General features: G+C 42.9%; 1 protein-coding gene and 1 long non-coding RNA gene across 4 annotated transcripts; one reads left to right on the top strand and one right to left on the bottom strand.

The window, feature by feature from the left end:
* Positions 1-5,897: 5,897 nt before the first annotated feature.
* On the bottom strand, positions 5,898-12,649 carry LOC148107223 (uncharacterized). The gene is made up of 3 exons (XR_015722759.1): positions 12,366-12,649; positions 10,560-10,696; positions 5,898-6,689 (listed from the first exon to the last, which is right to left on the bottom strand). It is a non-coding gene; the product is annotated as an uncharacterized LOC148107223 (long non-coding RNA).
* PNRC2 (proline rich nuclear receptor coactivator 2) lies at positions 12,159-16,420 on the top strand. 3 transcript variants are annotated; one of them, XM_045782157.2, is made up of 3 exons: positions 12,159-12,387; positions 13,868-14,073; positions 14,351-16,420. In XM_045782157.2, exon 3 carries the CDS (start codon positions 14,369-14,371, stop codon positions 14,786-14,788), a length of 420 nt encoding a protein of 139 aa, XP_045638113.1. In that variant the 5' UTR covers positions 12,159-12,387; positions 13,868-14,073; positions 14,351-14,368; the 3' UTR covers positions 14,789-16,420. The 3 variants fall into 3 exon arrangements, with proteins under 3 accessions (XP_045638113.1, XP_045638112.1, XP_087714633.1); XM_045782156.2 differs by lacking the exon at positions 12,159-12,387 and adding an exon at positions 12,787-12,977; XM_087858507.1 differs by lacking the exon at positions 12,159-12,387 and adding an exon at positions 13,033-13,115.
* The last annotated feature ends 812 nt before the right edge of the window (positions 16,421-17,232 follow it).

The following is a 17,232-nucleotide window of genomic DNA, read 5'->3' as shown; positions in this document are numbered from 1 at the left end:
CTGTTGTTGACTTTCAGGAGTTCTTTATATATTCTGGATCTGAAGCCCTTATCAGATATATGATTTGCAAATATTTTCTCCTGTTCCATAGGTTGCCTTTTTACTCTATTGAGAGTGTCCTTTGATGCACAGAAGTTTTTAGTTTTCATGAAGTCCAATTTGCCTATTTTTTCTTTTGTTATCTGTGCCTTTTTTCTCAAGATTTTATTTATTTAGAGAGAGTGAGTGGGGGAGGGGCAGAGGGAGAGAGAGAATCTCAAGCAGATTCTGCGCTGAGCTTGGAGCCCCACCTGGGGCTCAATCCCATGATTCAGAGATCATGACCTCAGCCGAGATCAAGAGTCAGAAGCTCAACCAACTGAGCCTTTGACGTCAGAGTCCAACAAATCATTGTCAAATCTAACGTGGTGAAGCTTTTATTCCACGTTTTCCCAAGATTTTTAGCTCTTTTGTTGAACTCTACCTATCTATGGGGTTATTTCTTGTCTATCATATTAGATGAGAGTCCAACTTCATTCTCCTGCATGTGGACTGCCAGTTTTCCCAGCACCATGTGTGGAAAAGATCGTCCTTTCCCTGCTGAGTGGTCTTGGTGCCCTTGTTGAAAATCATTTGACCATATATGTTACGGTTGATTTCCGGGCTCTCTATTCTAGTTCATTGACCTGCAGATCTGTCTTTATGCTGGTGTCATATTCTTTTGAATCCTGTAGATTTATAGTAAGTTTTGAAATCAGAAAATGTGAGACCTCCAACTTTGTTCTTCTGCTTTTCTTGAAAGATTGTTTTAGCTATTCAGAGTATTTTGAAATCCCATATAAGTTTTAGGATGGATTTTTCTATTTCTGAAAAAAAAAAAGCCATTGGGAGTTTGATAACAATTGCATTGAATCCATAGGTCACATTGAACAGTATTAACATCTTAACAATATTAAATCTTTCAATCTACGAACATTGATATCTTTCCATTTATTTATGTCTTCCTTAGTTTCCTCTAGCAATGGTTTGTAGTTTTCATTATACAAGTCTTTCACTTCCTTGGTTAACTTAATTACTAAGTATTTCCTTCTTTTTAATGCTATTGTAAATGGAGTTGTTTTCTTAATTTCCTTTTCATATTTTCATTGTTAATGTATAAAAATGCAATTGATTTTTGAGTGTTCACTTTGTATTCTGCTACTGAATTTATTTATTAGTTCAAATAGTCTTTCAGTGGAAAACTTAGGGTTTTCTACATATGGGATCATATCATCTATGAGCAGAGGTAATTTTACTCCTCTTCAATTTAGATGCCTTTTATTTATTTTATTTTATTTTTGCCTAATTGCTCTGTCTAGGACTCCCAGGATTATGTTTAATAGAAATGGTGAAAGTGAACATCCTTGCCTTGTCCTGCTCTTAGAGGAAAAGTTTTCAGTCTTTCACATTTGAGTATGATGTTTGCTGTGGGTTTTTCATATATGACTTTTATTATGTTAAAAACAGTTTACTTCTATTCCTAGTGGGTTGAGTGTTTTTATCATGAAAAAGTGTTGAATTTTGTCAAATGCTTTTTCTGCATCAATGAAGATGATCATGTGTTTTTCCTTCATTCTGTTCCTGTGGTGTACTACACTGATTGATTTTTGTATGCTGAACCATCCTTGCATTCCAGGAATAAATTCCACGTGGTCATGGTGTATAATTGCTTCACTATGCTATTGAATTCAGTTTGATAGTATTTTGTCGAGGGCTTTTATAGAAATGTTCATAAGGGAAATGGGTCTGCAGTTTTCCTTTCCTGCAGTGTCTTTGTCTGGATTTGATAACAGGATATTAAAGAATGAGTTATGATTTTTTCCCTCCTCTTCAATTTTTTTTTTTTTTGGAAAAGTTTGAGAATGATTGGTGTTAGTTCTTGAATATTGGTAGAATTTACCAGTGAAGCCATTAGGTGGAGGGCTTTTCTTTCTCAGGAGAGTCAATCTCCTGATTAAATCTCCTTTCTTGTTATAGGTCTAATCAGATTTTCTATTTCTTCATGATTTAGTCCTGGTAGGTTTTCTGTTTCTACGAATGTTTCCATTTCATCAAAGTAATACAATTTCTTTTTTTTTTTTTTTTTTAAGATTTTATGTATTTATTTGGCAGAGGTAGAGACAGCCAGCGAGAGAGGGAACACAAGCAGGGGGAGTGGGAGAGGAAGAAGCAGGCTCATAGTGTAAGAGCCTGATGTGGGGCTCGATCCCATAATGCCGGGATCACGCCCTGAGCCGAAGGCAGACGCTTAACCACTGTGCCACCCAGGCGCCCCCAAAGTAATACAATTTCTTAGAGTACAAGTGTTCATAGTTCTCTCATAATTTTTTTATTTTTGTAAAATTGGTAATGAGGTCCCCACTTTCATTACTGATTTTAGTAATTTGAGTATTTTTTAAGTCAATCTAGTTAGAGTTTTGTCGATTTTATTGATTTTTCCCCAAAGAAACAACTTTTGGTTTCATTGATTTTCTCTCTCTTTTTTTAAAATTCTCGATTTCAGCTATCTCTGCTCTAATCTCTATTATTTCCTTTCTTCTGCTAGGTGTGGGTTTAGTTTGTTCTTCTTTATTTCCTTAAGTTGCAAAGTTAGATGGTTGGTTTGAGATCTGTCTTGTTTTTTTAACATGTTTGTATCTAAACATTTCCCCCTTAGCCCTGCTTTCACTGAGTCCCCAAAGTTTTGGTAGGTTGTACTTTCATATTCATTCGACTTTCAGTATTTTTAAATTTCTCTTGTGATATATTCTTTGACTCATTGGTTGTTTAAGAGTGTGCTGTGTATCTGTCATGGCCATGTGTACAGTTAGTGTTGTAGTGAGAGGGTGAAGACCCTGAACCAGAAGGTGCGTGCAAACCATCTCCAAGCCTTTTGCAGGGGGCCTACATGGGGTTAACGCTGAATTTAAACTTGCCATAGTATATAAGCTATATTAATTATGTGTTTTGCATAAAATTGCCAAAACACAGTAATGGTATATAGTGGCATAAGACCTTGTAAACAATGTATATATTGCACTTTTCCTCTGTGAATGGGCGAGCCATTTTTAGTGGGTGACTGCCGTGTGAAGACTCAGTTGGACGTATGTATACCTGAATCTTTCATGTGTCTGTTGGCCATTTGTATGTCTTCTTTGAAGAAATGTCTGTTCACGTCTTCTGCTTATTTCTTGACCGGATTAGTTGTTTTTTGGGTGTTGACGTTGGTAAGTTCTTTATAGATTTTGGATATGTCACTTTAAATTTTATTTTTTATTTTATTATTTTTTAAAAGATTTTATTTATTTATTTGAGAGAGAGAAAGCGAGAGACAAAGCATGCATGAAGGGGGAGGGGCAGAGGGAGACGGAGAAGCAGACTCCCCACTGAGCAGGGAGCCCATGCGGGACTCGATCCCAGAACCCTGGGATCGCGAGCTGAGCCGAAGGCAAACGCTTCACTAAGCCACCCAGGCGCCCCACGTCACTTTAAATTTTAAACTCAATTTTGATTCAGTGATTAAAATTGGTCAGCCCAGGTAAGAATCAGAACTCTAAACTTGACTGACAGTTGAATGCTCTGCTCTCCCTTATTCTGCCTTCCGCAGACTATAGTTTTTGACTATACTAGAGTTTCTGACATCTCTGGGATTGCCAGTCAGGCAAGAAAGTTCTACCTGGACCAAAAATCTTGTTAGATGGCTTCGTGTTTTCCTAGCTTGATGGATACCTAAAGCTGCCTCTGTCTACCATGGGCACTTCTGGGGGTTCTTCAGCGGCTCCTCCTCACGCGTTCACCTGGTTGCACTTTCTTGGTGATGGGCACTGTTCCCCCTTAGGCTCACTGCTGCCGAAGCTCCTTCAGCTTCTGCCTCTTTGCAGTATCTTTCGTGGCGGGATGTACCCTCGTGGGCAGGATGCACCTTCACGGGCAGGATGCCTTTGAAAATAACCCCATATATGGAGGAATATAAATGCTCTGGTTTTTCTTTGCTTTTTTTTTTCTTCCCTAAAAGGCATTAAGAATATATATGCAAGTTTATTGGGCTGCTGATAGCCTGGACTCAGAAAGGCTCCCATCCCACAGCAAGCTGTATCTTGAGCCCTTCCTGGGAATATGGGTCCTGGAGACTATGGCAGTGCAGTACAGGGGCCACGAGCAGAGGTTTCGGTATCACACTCACCCCGGTTTGAGTTCTCTGTGTGTGGCTTTGGGCAAATCACTTAACCTATTTCTCTGAGCCTTGGTTTTCTCATCTGTTAAATGGGGAGAGAGCTACTACTGACCTCAGTAGTGTTATGGTAAGAATTTAATAAGATAATGCATGTAAATTGCTTAGCACAGTGTCTTGCTCATAGCAAAGTGCTCAATACTTCATACTATTATCTCAGGAGGGTGCATTTAGCATATGCCAAAGATCACATCTTTGAATCCTACAAGGGAACAGTTATAACAACATAAAATAAAGATATATCAGCTAAAGGCAAGGAGATGACATAAAAATTCAGCCGCGCTGAACTGGAGTCAAGAGATCAGACTGTCCTTGGGCAGGCTGCTTCTCCCCGTCCCTTAGAAGCCATGGGTTTAACGGAGACACCCTTGGTGTCTGCTGTTCTCACGAGTGGGAGTCACTCCGTGGAGTCAACTAGGCCAAGCACTTTTAATCATCTATTAAAACTACGTCAATCTGTACATTTTTTCCTGTCGTGGCAAAACCCAGTCTCTTGTGCCACCGAAGCTTAACTCACAGTCTCTTCCTAAACCCGAGCAGTCAGCCAGAGGACAAACATTGGCCTGCGGGAGTCAGTGGAAAAGTCCAGCCATTTGTCAAGTGGACAGCTATGGAGGTTGTCAGCCATGAGGAATAAGCAGTTTGTACTGGCCTCAAGCTTCCCTGAAGAAAGAGCTGCCCCACAGGCGTATTTCTTAAGACTGGGGGCAATACCTAACTTGTGGCCCATAAAACAAAACTTTTCAAATTGACTTTTTGCCTAATTCTTTTCTACGTTAATCCACCCATTCCTCGGACAGATCCAATGTCCGAGAAGCAGTTGTAAAGAACCAGGAGGGAGACTAGTATCTTTACAGCCAGAAGCCCGAGACATGACTTTTATGCCCTGATGGTGGGGGTGTAAGTCAAAAGTCTTACCTATATATTTACCATAGTAGTTTTACTCTAGGAATTTATATAAGGGAAATTTATTTAAGAAACATGCTCACAACATATTGAGTTTAAAACATGGAAAATAAGAGCCAGGTAATAAAAGAATATGTACCATTTATTACCATAACCATTTTTATATATATATAAAAAAGCAATAACCCAAAAGCTCAGTAATAGAGGGCTTTCTAAGTCCTTGTTCTAAGTACTTCAGAGACGCTGATTTGTTTAATCCTTACGCTGTTAGGTGCCGTTATTATCCCCATTTTACAGATGAAGAAACTAACGCGCAGAGAGGTTGGAAAGCCTGCTGATATCATATGCTAGCGAGCTGTGGAGCTGAGACTGGGCAGGCTCTGAGGTCTGTGCTCTTCCCACTGCACACTGCCTCTCAGTATGGAAAAAAGACTGGAAGGACATTCCCTCAACACCTTAACAGTGGTTATCTCTGGGAGGTAAGACGCGGAGTGATTTTTTGTTGTTGGGGTTGTTGTTGACCTGCCTTTTCTACAGTTAATACATGTCACGTACGTAACAAGACAAACGCCAATAAAAATGTTTCAGATAGATCTTTGTTGCATGGGGCGCTTGGGTGGCTCAGTCATTAAGCGTCTGCCTTCGGCTCAGGGCGTGATCCCGGCGTTATGGGATCGAGCCCCACATCAGGCTCCTCTGCTGGGAGCCTGCTTCTTCCTCTCCCACTCCCCCTGCTTGTGTTCCCTCTCTCGCTGGCTGTCTCTATCTCTGTCAACTAAATAAATAAAATTTAAAAAAAAAAGATCTTTGTTGCAGACCCCAAACAAGTCTCTCTGAGCCTCAGTTTCTTCCCCTATAGAAGGGTAATAATGCCTGTCCTGTAGCGCTAATGCCAAGATTGAGTGAGATAACGGATGGGAAAAAACTCTGCTATTGTAGATGGGGAATATGTTAAAAATGTGAGGTGCTACAATAGAAGGCAGCTGAAGAGAAAAATATCTACAGGAATTCAGTGATTGTCAAGCTGAGAAAACATGGTGGGAGCTTGAGTGGCTTTGTATCTCATTGGATTCTCTTTTCTTTTTTGAAGATTTTATTTATTTATTTGACAGAGAGACACAGCCAGCGAGAGAGGGAACACAAGCAGGGGGAGTGGGAGAGGGAGAAGCAGGCTCCCAGTGGGGAAGCCTGATGTGGGGCTCGATCCCAGATCGCCGGGATCACGCCCTGAGCCGAAGGCAGACGCTTAACGACTGAGCCACCCAGGCGTGCCTCACTGGATTCTCTTTAGAGCCTTCCACGATACCTAAAGATAGTGTGTCTCTTCTTCGTGCCATGGGTGTGAATAGTTGGGAGACAGCGCTAGTCATGGTCTTACAAAGGAGTAGATGGCTCCCATGGTCCACTCTTCTTTTCAGTGAGTATTGGGTGTTCCAGATTTCCTTTCCTTCTCAGTCGGGCTGCCAGCCAGAGGCTGTCTGGGTTGTTCTTCTCAAGGTGGCTGCCCATCTTTCTGTTCACACAGCTTCTGGCCTGAAGTACTGAGAGCTCAGACCTTGGAGCGGGCCAAGAAATGGAGAGCTTGGATCAACAGACTAGTAAGGAAACTGAAGGGAGACCCCAGCAGTCCACCTGCCTGATGAACACTTTATTTTTTTTTTAAAGATTTTATTTATTTATTCAACAGAGATAGAGACAGCCAGCGAGAGAGGGAACACAAGCAGGGGGAGTGGGAGAGGAAGAAGCAGGCTCCCAGCGGAGGAGCCTGATGTGGGGCTTGATCCCAGAACGCCGGGATCACGCCCTGAGCCGAAGACAGACGCTTAACCGCTGTGCCACCCAGGCGCCCCCTGATGAACACTTTAAAAAGCTGATCTAAAGTAACCCTGGGTGCTCTTTTTTTTTTTTTTTCCTTTTTTCTTTTTGGTGGTTGTTTGGTATAATCACCACCTTGAGGATTACAGAGGACAAGGGGGTCCCTGTCATACACACACTCCCACATCAGGGGACTCCTCTTAGAAGAACTCAGAGCAATAGTTTGAAACCAGAGTAAGACTTTGGAGCCAGCTGCGTGAGTGAAGCAAAACCTTATTTCTACCTTCTTAGGGTCTCTGGCCTGAGAATTAAACTGACAGAAGACATTAACAGGAGAAAAGCACATGGATTTATTTCATATAAATTTTAAGTGATAAGGACATGAAGACCCAAAGATGTGGCAAAGCCTAACTGCTGTTATAAGAGGTTGAACAAGAGATACAATTGTGGAAAAGTAACTGAAATATATGGAGAGTCTAAAGGAAGGTAGAGTTATTTTGACCAGGTCTGTTTGTACAGAATTCTCTTGGCCTCCGCCCCCTTCTCTGGTGATAAGAAAGTTTCTCTTCTCCTGGTGTAGGAGGACATCTTTCACATGGGAATGTTCTTTTTTGTTTTCAGGAAGAAAAAGGGAGGAGAGGTCAGAGTGACCTTCTGCACCTGCTGTTTTTCAAGTGCCTTTAGTTAAAAATAATCCTTACACCCCAGTGGCAGAATCCACCCTTAAGCCGGCATTGGGGCACCCAAGCAGCCATCCTCAAAGATTCTGATTCCAGGGTGGGAGTCCATGCATCAGAATGCTTTCAAGGTCCCAGAGGTTGAGAAGCCCTAGGTCAGAGTCACAGGAAGTGTGGGAATTTAGCATCGACTTCCTGTACCCCATTTAGTGATTATCCTGGATTGGCTGTAATGGCTGAGAACTGGTTTGCAACGGCTCGGGAACGTGTGAGCAACTGGGGAAGGCCAGCAGATGCTTCCCCAGGAAACACATTCACGGGGTGTGGAGGGGTGTGTGTTTTGATACCAGTCTGGCAACAAGATTCCAGCCCGAGGGCACATCAAAACATCAGACAGGTGTTCCACTTTGCTTCCTTGGCGAGTTCCAAGAACTTGCTTCTCCTAACTGAAATTAGCCACCAACTGATGGGCCTGCAAGCAAAGTTGTACTCGGAATTCACATATGAGCCCGAGGAACACAAATAACCAAACCAGCTTGTTTTGAGTTAGACAAACTGGGAGGTACATGATGCAGCCTGAAAGCCAGCGGGTCCGACTAGAGACGTGTTTGAAAGGTGTGGCAAACCTGCGTGATTGCCTCACCGCCTTGCCACTCCTGGGGTTTCAAATACAACCAGTATCAGCCTGCAACTTGCCAATCCTGCAAAGCCAGACTTTCTGATTCACCTTTTTGCCCCACGTGTACTTACAGATTAGGTAGGTAAACTCTACGTAAGAGAGTCTGTTGATTTAGGCTCCCACTGGTATGTAATCCAAAATGCATCCTCCTGGGAAAGGATTTCAGCGAGTGTGCAGATCCCCTTCCTTTCCCCTCCATGCCAGGGAGCTCGGGTTCAACGTAACCCGCACCCTGTAGCAACGCTAGCAGGTTCGTTTTTGCGTTTACAATTGGCATTGTCTGTCCTTGACTCTCAGGGGGGAGAACTGAGGAAATGAATCTCCCCAGACACCCAGCTTTCTTCTCTGATAAACTGTCAAGGGAAGAGCCTTTGAGTCTTTTACGGCTGGGATGGAGCCTCGTTCACTGTTGTATCCCCAGGGCTTGGCAGAGTGCCTGCCTCGAAGAAGGCACCAGATAAATCTTGGTTAAATAAATGTTTTGTATTAAACACCCACGTATTTATTATGCATTTGGCTCCCAGCACTGGTGGCTGATTGACACTCTGAGAGCTGTTTCTTTCTAGCACCGTTTTCCCATTTGAACTGACAGCCACTAATTGGATTGTGTTGGTGGCACCAACTTTAAAGACTGGCAAGGGATAGGCAGAGGCTGCATCAGACGTCCTGAACAGGGGATGTTTTTGGCTCCCGCTCTCCAGTTCAGAGCTGTTACCAGCACTCGGTAAATATTAATGAAAGATGAGGCTGGAGCTATACCGAGAGGCTGCTGGGAGTCTGGGCCATGGTAAAGGCTTTAACTGTGCTCTCCTGAGAGCAGCCTGCCTCGGACCCGGCAGAAATGGAGGCTTCCTGCCTTAGCAGCCCCGGCAGTCCCGTCAACAGCCACTCAGTGTCTGCTCTGGGCACAGTGCATTTCAAGCACTGGGGAAGACAGAGGTGACTCAGATACGAATGCTGCAGGGGACACAGAGCCTGGGCTCTGGAGTCTTAGCACGTGGCTCTCAGCTTTAAATTTTATGGGCCTCGTATTTTTCGTCTGTACAGTAGAGATCAAAATAGCACCTACCCCATAATTTGTGCAGATAAGCAAAAAAAATGTAGCACAGGGAAGGGGAAGGCAGAGAAAGTATCCAATACATTGTGTGTGTTTATAAGTGTTCAATATACTACCTCTGTGTTTACACAGGTAAGGGTCAGAGAGAAGGCCAACTGAATTCTGTAATACAATTTGGAGCCAATGAAGTGTTTTTTTTGTTTTGTTTTGTTTTTAAAGTAGCACAGTCAGGGGTGCCTGGGTGGCTCAGTCGGTTCAGTGTCAGTCTCCTGATTTTGGCTCAGATCATGATCTCAGGGTCGTGAGATTGAGTCCTGCATGGGGCTCACACTGGGTGTGGAGGCTGCTTAAGATTCTCTCTTTCTCCTTCTCCCTCTGCCCCTCCACCTCCCCCCAAATATAAATAAATAAATAAATAAATAAATAAATAAATAAATAGTAACACAATCAAATTGGTGGAGAGTAGAGAGAAAGGAGGATGGGGTGGGAGTGTTCTGGGGATGAATTTGAAAGACATTTGAATGATATGAATAAAAAAGAATTAGACCTACTGAATGGGAGGAGATATTTGCAAATGACATACCAGATAAAGGGCTAGTGTCCAAGATCTATAAAGAACTTATCAAACTCAACACCCAAAAAAACAAATAATCCAGTCAAGAAATAGGCAGAAGACACGAACAGACATTTCTTCAAAGAAGATATACAAATGGCCAACAGACACATGAAAGAATGCTCAACATCACTCAGCACCAGGGAAATACAAATCAAAACCACAATGAGATACCACCTCACACCGGTCAGAATGGCTAAAACGAACAAGCCAGGAAACAAAAAATGTTGACAAGGATGTGGAGAAAGGGGAACCCTTTTACACTGCTGGTGGGAATGCAAGCAGTACAGCCACTCTGGAAAACAGTATGGAGGTTCCCAAAGAAGTTAAAAATAGAGGTACCCCATGACCCAGCAATTGCACTGCTAGGTATTTACCCCAAAGATACAAATGTAGTGATCCGAAGGGGCACCTGCACCCCAATGTTTATAGCAGCAATGTCCACAATAGCCAAACTATGGAAAAAGCCCAGATAGCCATTGACAGATGAATGGATAAGAAGATGTGGTATATGTGTATAGACACACACAAACACACACACACACTGAAATATTACTCAGCCATCAAAAAGGATGAAATCTTACCATTTACATCGATGTGGATGGAACTGGAGGCTATTATGCTGAGCGAAATAAGTCAATCAGAGACAATTTCATATGGCTTCACTCATATGTGGAATATAAGAAACAGCACAGAGGATCACTGGCAAAGGGAGGGAGAACTGAATGGGAAGCAATCAGAGAGGGAGACAAACCATGAGACACTCTTAACTATGGGAAACAAGCTGAGAGTTGCTGGAGGGGCAGTGGGTGGGGGATGGGGTAACTGGGTGATGGGCATGAAGGAGGGCATGTGATGTGATGAGCACTGGATGTTATATACAGCTGATGAATAACTGAACTCTACATCTGAAACTAATGACGTACTATATGTTGGCTAATTGAATCAAAATTAAAAAGAACACACTTAGAGATATAAAATACACTTTCATGTAAGTATTCAGTGAGACAGAATATGTAACATGCAGTGATAAGCACTTAGCATTTCATAAATCTTTGCTATTAAAAAAAGAATTAGAGGGGCGCCTGGGTGGCACAGCGGTTGGGCGTCTGCCTTAGGCTCAGGGCGTGATCCCGGCGTTACGGGATCGAGCCCCACATCAGGCTCTTCCACTATGAGCCTGCTTCTTCCTCTCCCACTCCCCCTGCTTGTGTTCCCTCTCTCACTGGCTGTCTCTATCTCTGTTGAATAAATAAATAAAATCTAAAAAAAAAAAAAAAGAATTAGAAAAAGAAAGTGCTGAGACTGAAACCAGACTGTTCACTTTACAAACCATTATATTAAAAAAATTCATAGTAAGGGTCTTTTCTGAAGTTAAAGTCTTGAACTCATTATATACAGCCTGGTTATTACCTGGCCAGATGTCTAAGCCAGCTTCTTGAATTTTTAGGAAACAGACTTTCAGTAAGCTAGCAGGTGCTTATTATACACATCTTATTTGACTATAATATGATTAGCACCAGAAAGCCCCATGCTCAAAAATATCTCTTCTATATATTTTACCAAATTAATTTGATTAACAAACTTCTCTTTTAAAATGCAGTAGCTTAAGGAAGTTTTCTTAAGAAAACATAAGGTCCATGGCTAGAAAGACATGGGGGTGGGTGACGGTAGCAAAAAACTGAAGATTAAAAAACGAATTATGTGGGACCTCTACAAAGTATATATGAATCCTGCCATGAACGTGTTCAAATGTTCATAGAATTTGGCGTTCTCTTTTAAAACACTCATTTCAGGCCGCTTACCCATTCACCCCGAAGGAGTTGCCCTTTCCCTCTTCCCTGCACCTCGCTGGCATAACCAACGAACTACAGCTTTACTCCCCCTTTCCACTTAAAACTGGGCAGAAAGGGGAGGGAGTAAGGGAGCCCAGTTCTCTCAACAAACTTTTCTTGCGCACTTACAATGTACGAGATACTGTGTTCAGAAAAATAAAACCCGGCCTCGCCCCTCGAGGGTGTGGTGGTGGTGGGGAAGGGGTGTGTGTGTGACAGGTACGGACACCAGCAGTTACCAGGCGGGACGATGAAGGGCTCTAACTGAAGTTAAGGACCAGTGGGAACACAAAGGGAGAACTGACCGACTTGATCCGCGCATGTGTGGGAAACGCCTTCATAGGGGAGCCCACTTCGGAAAGTTTCGAGGCTGGGGTGCGGGACACAAGCGGAAACCGCAGGGGAACCACAAGCTTTGGGGGCTGCAAAGTTCTTGTGACCAAGGAGAATGGGAGGAGCGTCAGGCGCAAAGTGTGCAGGAATCAGGCCTCGAGAGGCAACTTTGTTGAGGATCTTCCCGCTGTAAAAACTGGTCACGCGGCCCAGCGAACCCACCTCGGGAACCCAGGCCGCTCCGGTAATGCCCCCAGGGGGCTGGGGACCAGTCGGGGTCTCAGGGCCCGCGCGCCGGGCGCCCAGGCTGAAGCTGGTCACCGGAAGGCGGCTGTCGCCCCTTCCCGAGCGGCGAGCGCGCGCCGGCAAGACGGGCCCCGGGGGTCGCGGGCGCCGCCGTATCCCGCGGGGTTGGGGACAGCGGGGCGGGCGCGTCCCCGGACCGGCGGGCGGCCGCTGGGGCCGCAGCAGTTGTTCCCGACATGCTCCTCTCGGGGAGGATTTCAAACCCTGGGCCACAAGCTCGCCTCCCTCACCCCGGCCGGCCCCAGCAACAGGCGGTGGCGCGCGTATCATTGGCCGGGCGGCGCGTCGGCGTGTGTTGATTGGCCGCCGTGCCTCCCGGCCCCGCTTCGGCGCTCGTCGCCACCTCCATTTTGTTGGTAGAGGCGGAAGGAGGAGGTCGAGTCGGGACGCTGAGGTGGTCAGCAGCTAGTTCATCGGTGCCCGTGGGCTTTGTTCTTTCCGTGCCTCGTCTCTCCCTGGAAGGGGAGGGGGGCTTCGACGCCGAACAGGACCCGCCGCCGCCGCCGCCGCCGTCCGAGCTTGAAGTCGGTGAGTGGCGGCGGCGCCGCGGGCGCGGCCATATTGGCGGCCGCACTCCCCATTGTTGGGGGAAGGAGGCGAGATCCGGAAACCGGGTCGGGCGCGGGCGGCCAGGGAACATCGGGCCCCGGGCCGGGCTCGAGAACGGTGAGCCGCTCGGAAGCAGGCCCCGTGGGAAGACCCGAACTTTCTGGGCTCGCGCGGTGGATGACTCAAGGGCTGTTAAAATAAGTCTGCAAGGCCCTTACCCTTCCGAAAAGCAGAGGGCTTGTTTGTTTGGTAAACGGGTTTCTTGGGATAGTAAATGAAGCCTGGAATGTTTAATGCTCCCTCTAAGGAGGCATTTTCTGGTATATTTTAGACGGAAAATCGGCTTAGATTATGGCCTGTGAAAACTTCAAAATGGGGAGGAGTCGAGAGTTCATAACTAAAGGAGACACTTTTCATGACGTAGACGTGTTGGGAGAGGAGGCTTTTTGAAAAACGATACGTGATGTGTCGCAAGATTGGAAGATTTAAAAAATGTGGTTTCTTCAGGAAACTAATTTTAAGCCAGCTTCTTGGCATGGCTGTAAAAGCTAATGGTTCCCTGTTTGAACATTTTGGTGACAAAATCCGTGTGAGAGTCTGAAAACGTCCCTCGGGAAAATAACATAACTCGTTGTGGTTCCCTCGGGAAAATAACATAACTCGTTGTGGCACTTGCAAACCCCCGTCCCCAAATTCCCCAGTTCCCGGATCGCAAGGCTGAGAAGTTCTGAAATGATGACAGTTACAAGATTATTTTCTATCTTAGTTCAGGAAGCAGTCATTCTTAACTGTATTTCTGTAGTAAATATAAACTCCCTTTTCCCCGTGTTTTTTGAATTGAAGTAATGAAGTAATCTTTACTTTTCTAGCTAGGACTTCTCTCAAACTTGTGTGCTGAGGAGACTCAGATGTTGGCCTCAGCTCCTAGGCTGAACTCAGCAGATCGGCCCATGAAAACTTCTGTATTGAGACAAAGTAAAGGATCCGGCAGAAAGCAACATCTATTATCCTGGGCTTGGCAGCAAGGAAGGGGACAGGTAGTGGAAATCCTGCAATCCGAAAAGCAGACTGAAAGGTATGAAATTAATGTTACGGGGCAAACATCCTAAACCAGTTGTCTTTATTTTGAAAGTGATTATTCCAATTTGCAGATAAGCTTTTTTAAGAAGGTCATAAAGGCTGTGCATATAATGAAGTGTGAACATACAGTGAAGTTTTAAAGCAGTTGAATAAGCAGTTTTGAGTCTTTTCAAAATGATTTCTGGAGTTGCAAGTTGGGGCTACAGAACCTTAAAGTTTTGAGCTTTTCTTACTGGGATTTTGCTCAGTATTTTATTTCCATTTACTTGTAGGTGACAAAGAAGCTGAAGATGGGTGGCGGAGAGAGGTATAACATTCCAGCCCCTCAATCAAGAAACGTTAGTAAGAACCAGCAACAGCTTAATAGACAGAAGACCAAGGATCAGAATTCCCAAATGAAGATCGTTCATAAGAAAAAAGAAAGAGGACATACTTACACGTCATCAGCAGCTGCACGGCAGGCCATGCAAAATGGGGGGAAGAACAAAAATTTTCCAAATAATCAAAACTGGAACTCTAGCTTATCAAGTCCTAGCTTACTTTTTAAGTCTCAGACTAATCAGAACTACGCTGGAGCCAAGTTTAGTGAGCCACCATCACCAAGTGTTCTTCCTAAACCACCAAGCCACTGGGTTCCAGTTTCCTTTAATCCTTCTGATAAGGAAATAATGACATTTCAGCTTAAAACCTTACTTAAAGTACAGGTATAAAGTAAAATACTGTTTAAATTTACTTATATTTAAGGGTAGCTGTCAGTTGTTTCAGACCAAATTCACTAGGGAATTAATCTATTTGTAAAACTGCTAATTAATGTAGAAAATATAATTAGACTTCATCTTACCTGTTTTACATGTTGTGTGCACTGTGATGTAATGGTAGTATCAGTGCAACTTAAAATTAACTAAATTATTGATAATTGTACTTGATAGTGTGTTCTCGATTGAGTAACTCTTAAATGAAACCTGTCAGATTTAGATTTGGGGAATGGTAATCAGCTTTACCTATTGTTTGTTGGGCAAAAATACTAATTTAAGACTATCATTCATGGATCAGATTTACTTTTTGAAAGCTAGTCCATCTGATTATAAGCATCCAGTTAAAAGACATAGAAGGATTGAAAAGTAGTTAATATTTGACAGTTGCAAGTCCTAGAAACACCCAAACCAGTAATATGCCAACAACCTGATGCACTGCCAAAAAGAAAATGTGAATTTTTCTTAGAGAATAGTTGCATTTTAGTAAACTGTATGCTGATGAACGTGGAAAGGGCACTAGAGGCTATCTAATTTAGAATGAGACCCTATACCGCAATGGCCGTTCCTTTCATGCAGTGGGTGTCTGCCAACTAATGCACCAAAACCATTTTTTTACAGAAACAGTATTTGGTGGTCACTGAGTAGCTTTCAAAATACATTTTTGTATTATAGCACTGCATAAGCTATTCTGACAGTGATCTGGTCTCAAATCATTCCCCATAAAGCTTAAAAAATGGGGGGAGCTGTATAATGTGAAAGTTTTAAGTACCTAAGGAAGAGCCATGTAAATATATGTAATAAACTTGTAGCATATGTAAAGCTTTGTTGGCATTTATCCTACAAAATAGAATATTTTAGTATGAATTTGCTGAATGTAAGACCATGGACTCTGTTTTTATACTATGGCCTGATTTTAAAGGTCCAAAATAATTTGTTTTTAAAGTTTGCCCTTGTGCTAAAGTGCCAGTGTATGTATAATTGATCTGGTTGTAAACTATATTTCAAAGTAAATCCTAGTGTAATAAGTTTTATATAACTGTAAAGGTTTTAAGCTGCTAAAACACTTCCTATTTTTAAGAGATGTGAAATGCAGTATGGGACTGTTTTAATTTTTCTTCCTTAAGCCCAAAGATTAACTATTAAAGGGTCCCTCCAACCTTAAGATTCATTTTGGCTTTCAATAACTTTTGTAATCTATAACGAATATAGTTTAGTGTATGTCAGTATATAAATTTTTTGTTACTAGTCCTGTGCAACCCAGGGACCATTTATGCAAAAAATGTAATTTCTTGCATAGTACCTTGATAACATGTTTTACCTAAATACAACAGCTAACCCAACAGTAAATTACAAATGTGTGTGGGAGAGTCAATTTAAAATTTGATTTTAAGTGCCCTATTCTAATTTGGCAGCTTTTTGGCATTTTAAAGCAGAATGGCCAAGTTGTATTTCTCCAAGTAAATGTAGATGAGGTAATATTGCTCAAGTCAAATAATGCTATTCCAAATTCAAGTTTGCATAGTACTTAATGTACATATGTGAATTTCAAGCATGAAATTAAAAAATAAAATTGCTTCTTCCCCCCCAGTGGCTTATTTGTATTTTTATAAAAAATTGTTATGATTATCTTTAATATTTATTCTTAGAATGCACATAATTAACCCAACTGATAAATGGAAGGACTGTTGGTTTTTAAGAGGCAACCAATGTGCTGACTGATGAACACATATTACGATCCCCCCACACGCAGCAGGTTTATCAGGAAAAGGCCACAGAATACTTTGGAAAAAACTAAACTTCTGATTCACTATCAAGTCAAATAAAGCAGGTTTAATTACCTGCCTCTCTCTCCTTTCTCTACATTCTAAGGTGATCGAGGTTTATAGAAAAAAGAATTCCTCAAATTGACAAGAACCCTTGTGTTTGTATGTTATATATAAAAGCATAATTTCCACCAGGGGGCTTGGGGGAGCACTTGCTAAGAGGTTCCAAGTGAGAGGGTTAGCTTCAACTAGTTCAACAGGTGGTGAACCCCTGGGCCAGGCTGTTACTTGACCATGCAAACCACAGGAAATAACTGGAGAAAATCAAAACCCGAGTCTTCATTTTCTCCTGTTCTATTCCCAGTGTAAGGTCTATAAACAATGCCAAGGACTGTCTTTTCTGTAACTGCACTGGAATTTCACTGGATTTACAATTCGCAGCCCAGGTGTGTTAGTTTTGGACTTACACAGTATGTATTAGGTTTCTGGTTTGGGATTGCCTCAAGTGGTCAAAGTGTTCAGACTTGAGGATGGGAGTACAAAAGGCTTTTAACCATAAAGTTTTCAATAGGTAGGGATAACTTAAAAGATTAACGACCAGATCAACATCTCATTCCTCAGAGAGGTTACTAACAG

The sequence above is a fragment of the Ursus americanus genome, chromosome 33 (assembly GCF_024610735.1).
Source record: "Ursus americanus isolate L20-20 chromosome 33, mUrsAme1.1.p, whole genome shotgun sequence".
NCBI lineage: Eukaryota > Metazoa > Chordata > Mammalia > Carnivora > Ursidae > Ursus > Ursus americanus.
This window is presented reverse-complemented; position numbering and strand designations above follow the sequence as displayed.

What these genes read in the sequence shown, in the direction of transcription:
- PNRC2 (XM_045782157.2), top strand. Translation starts at nt 14,369, where the DNA reads ATGGGTGGCGGAGAGAGGTATAACATTCCAGCCCCTCAATCAAGAAAC.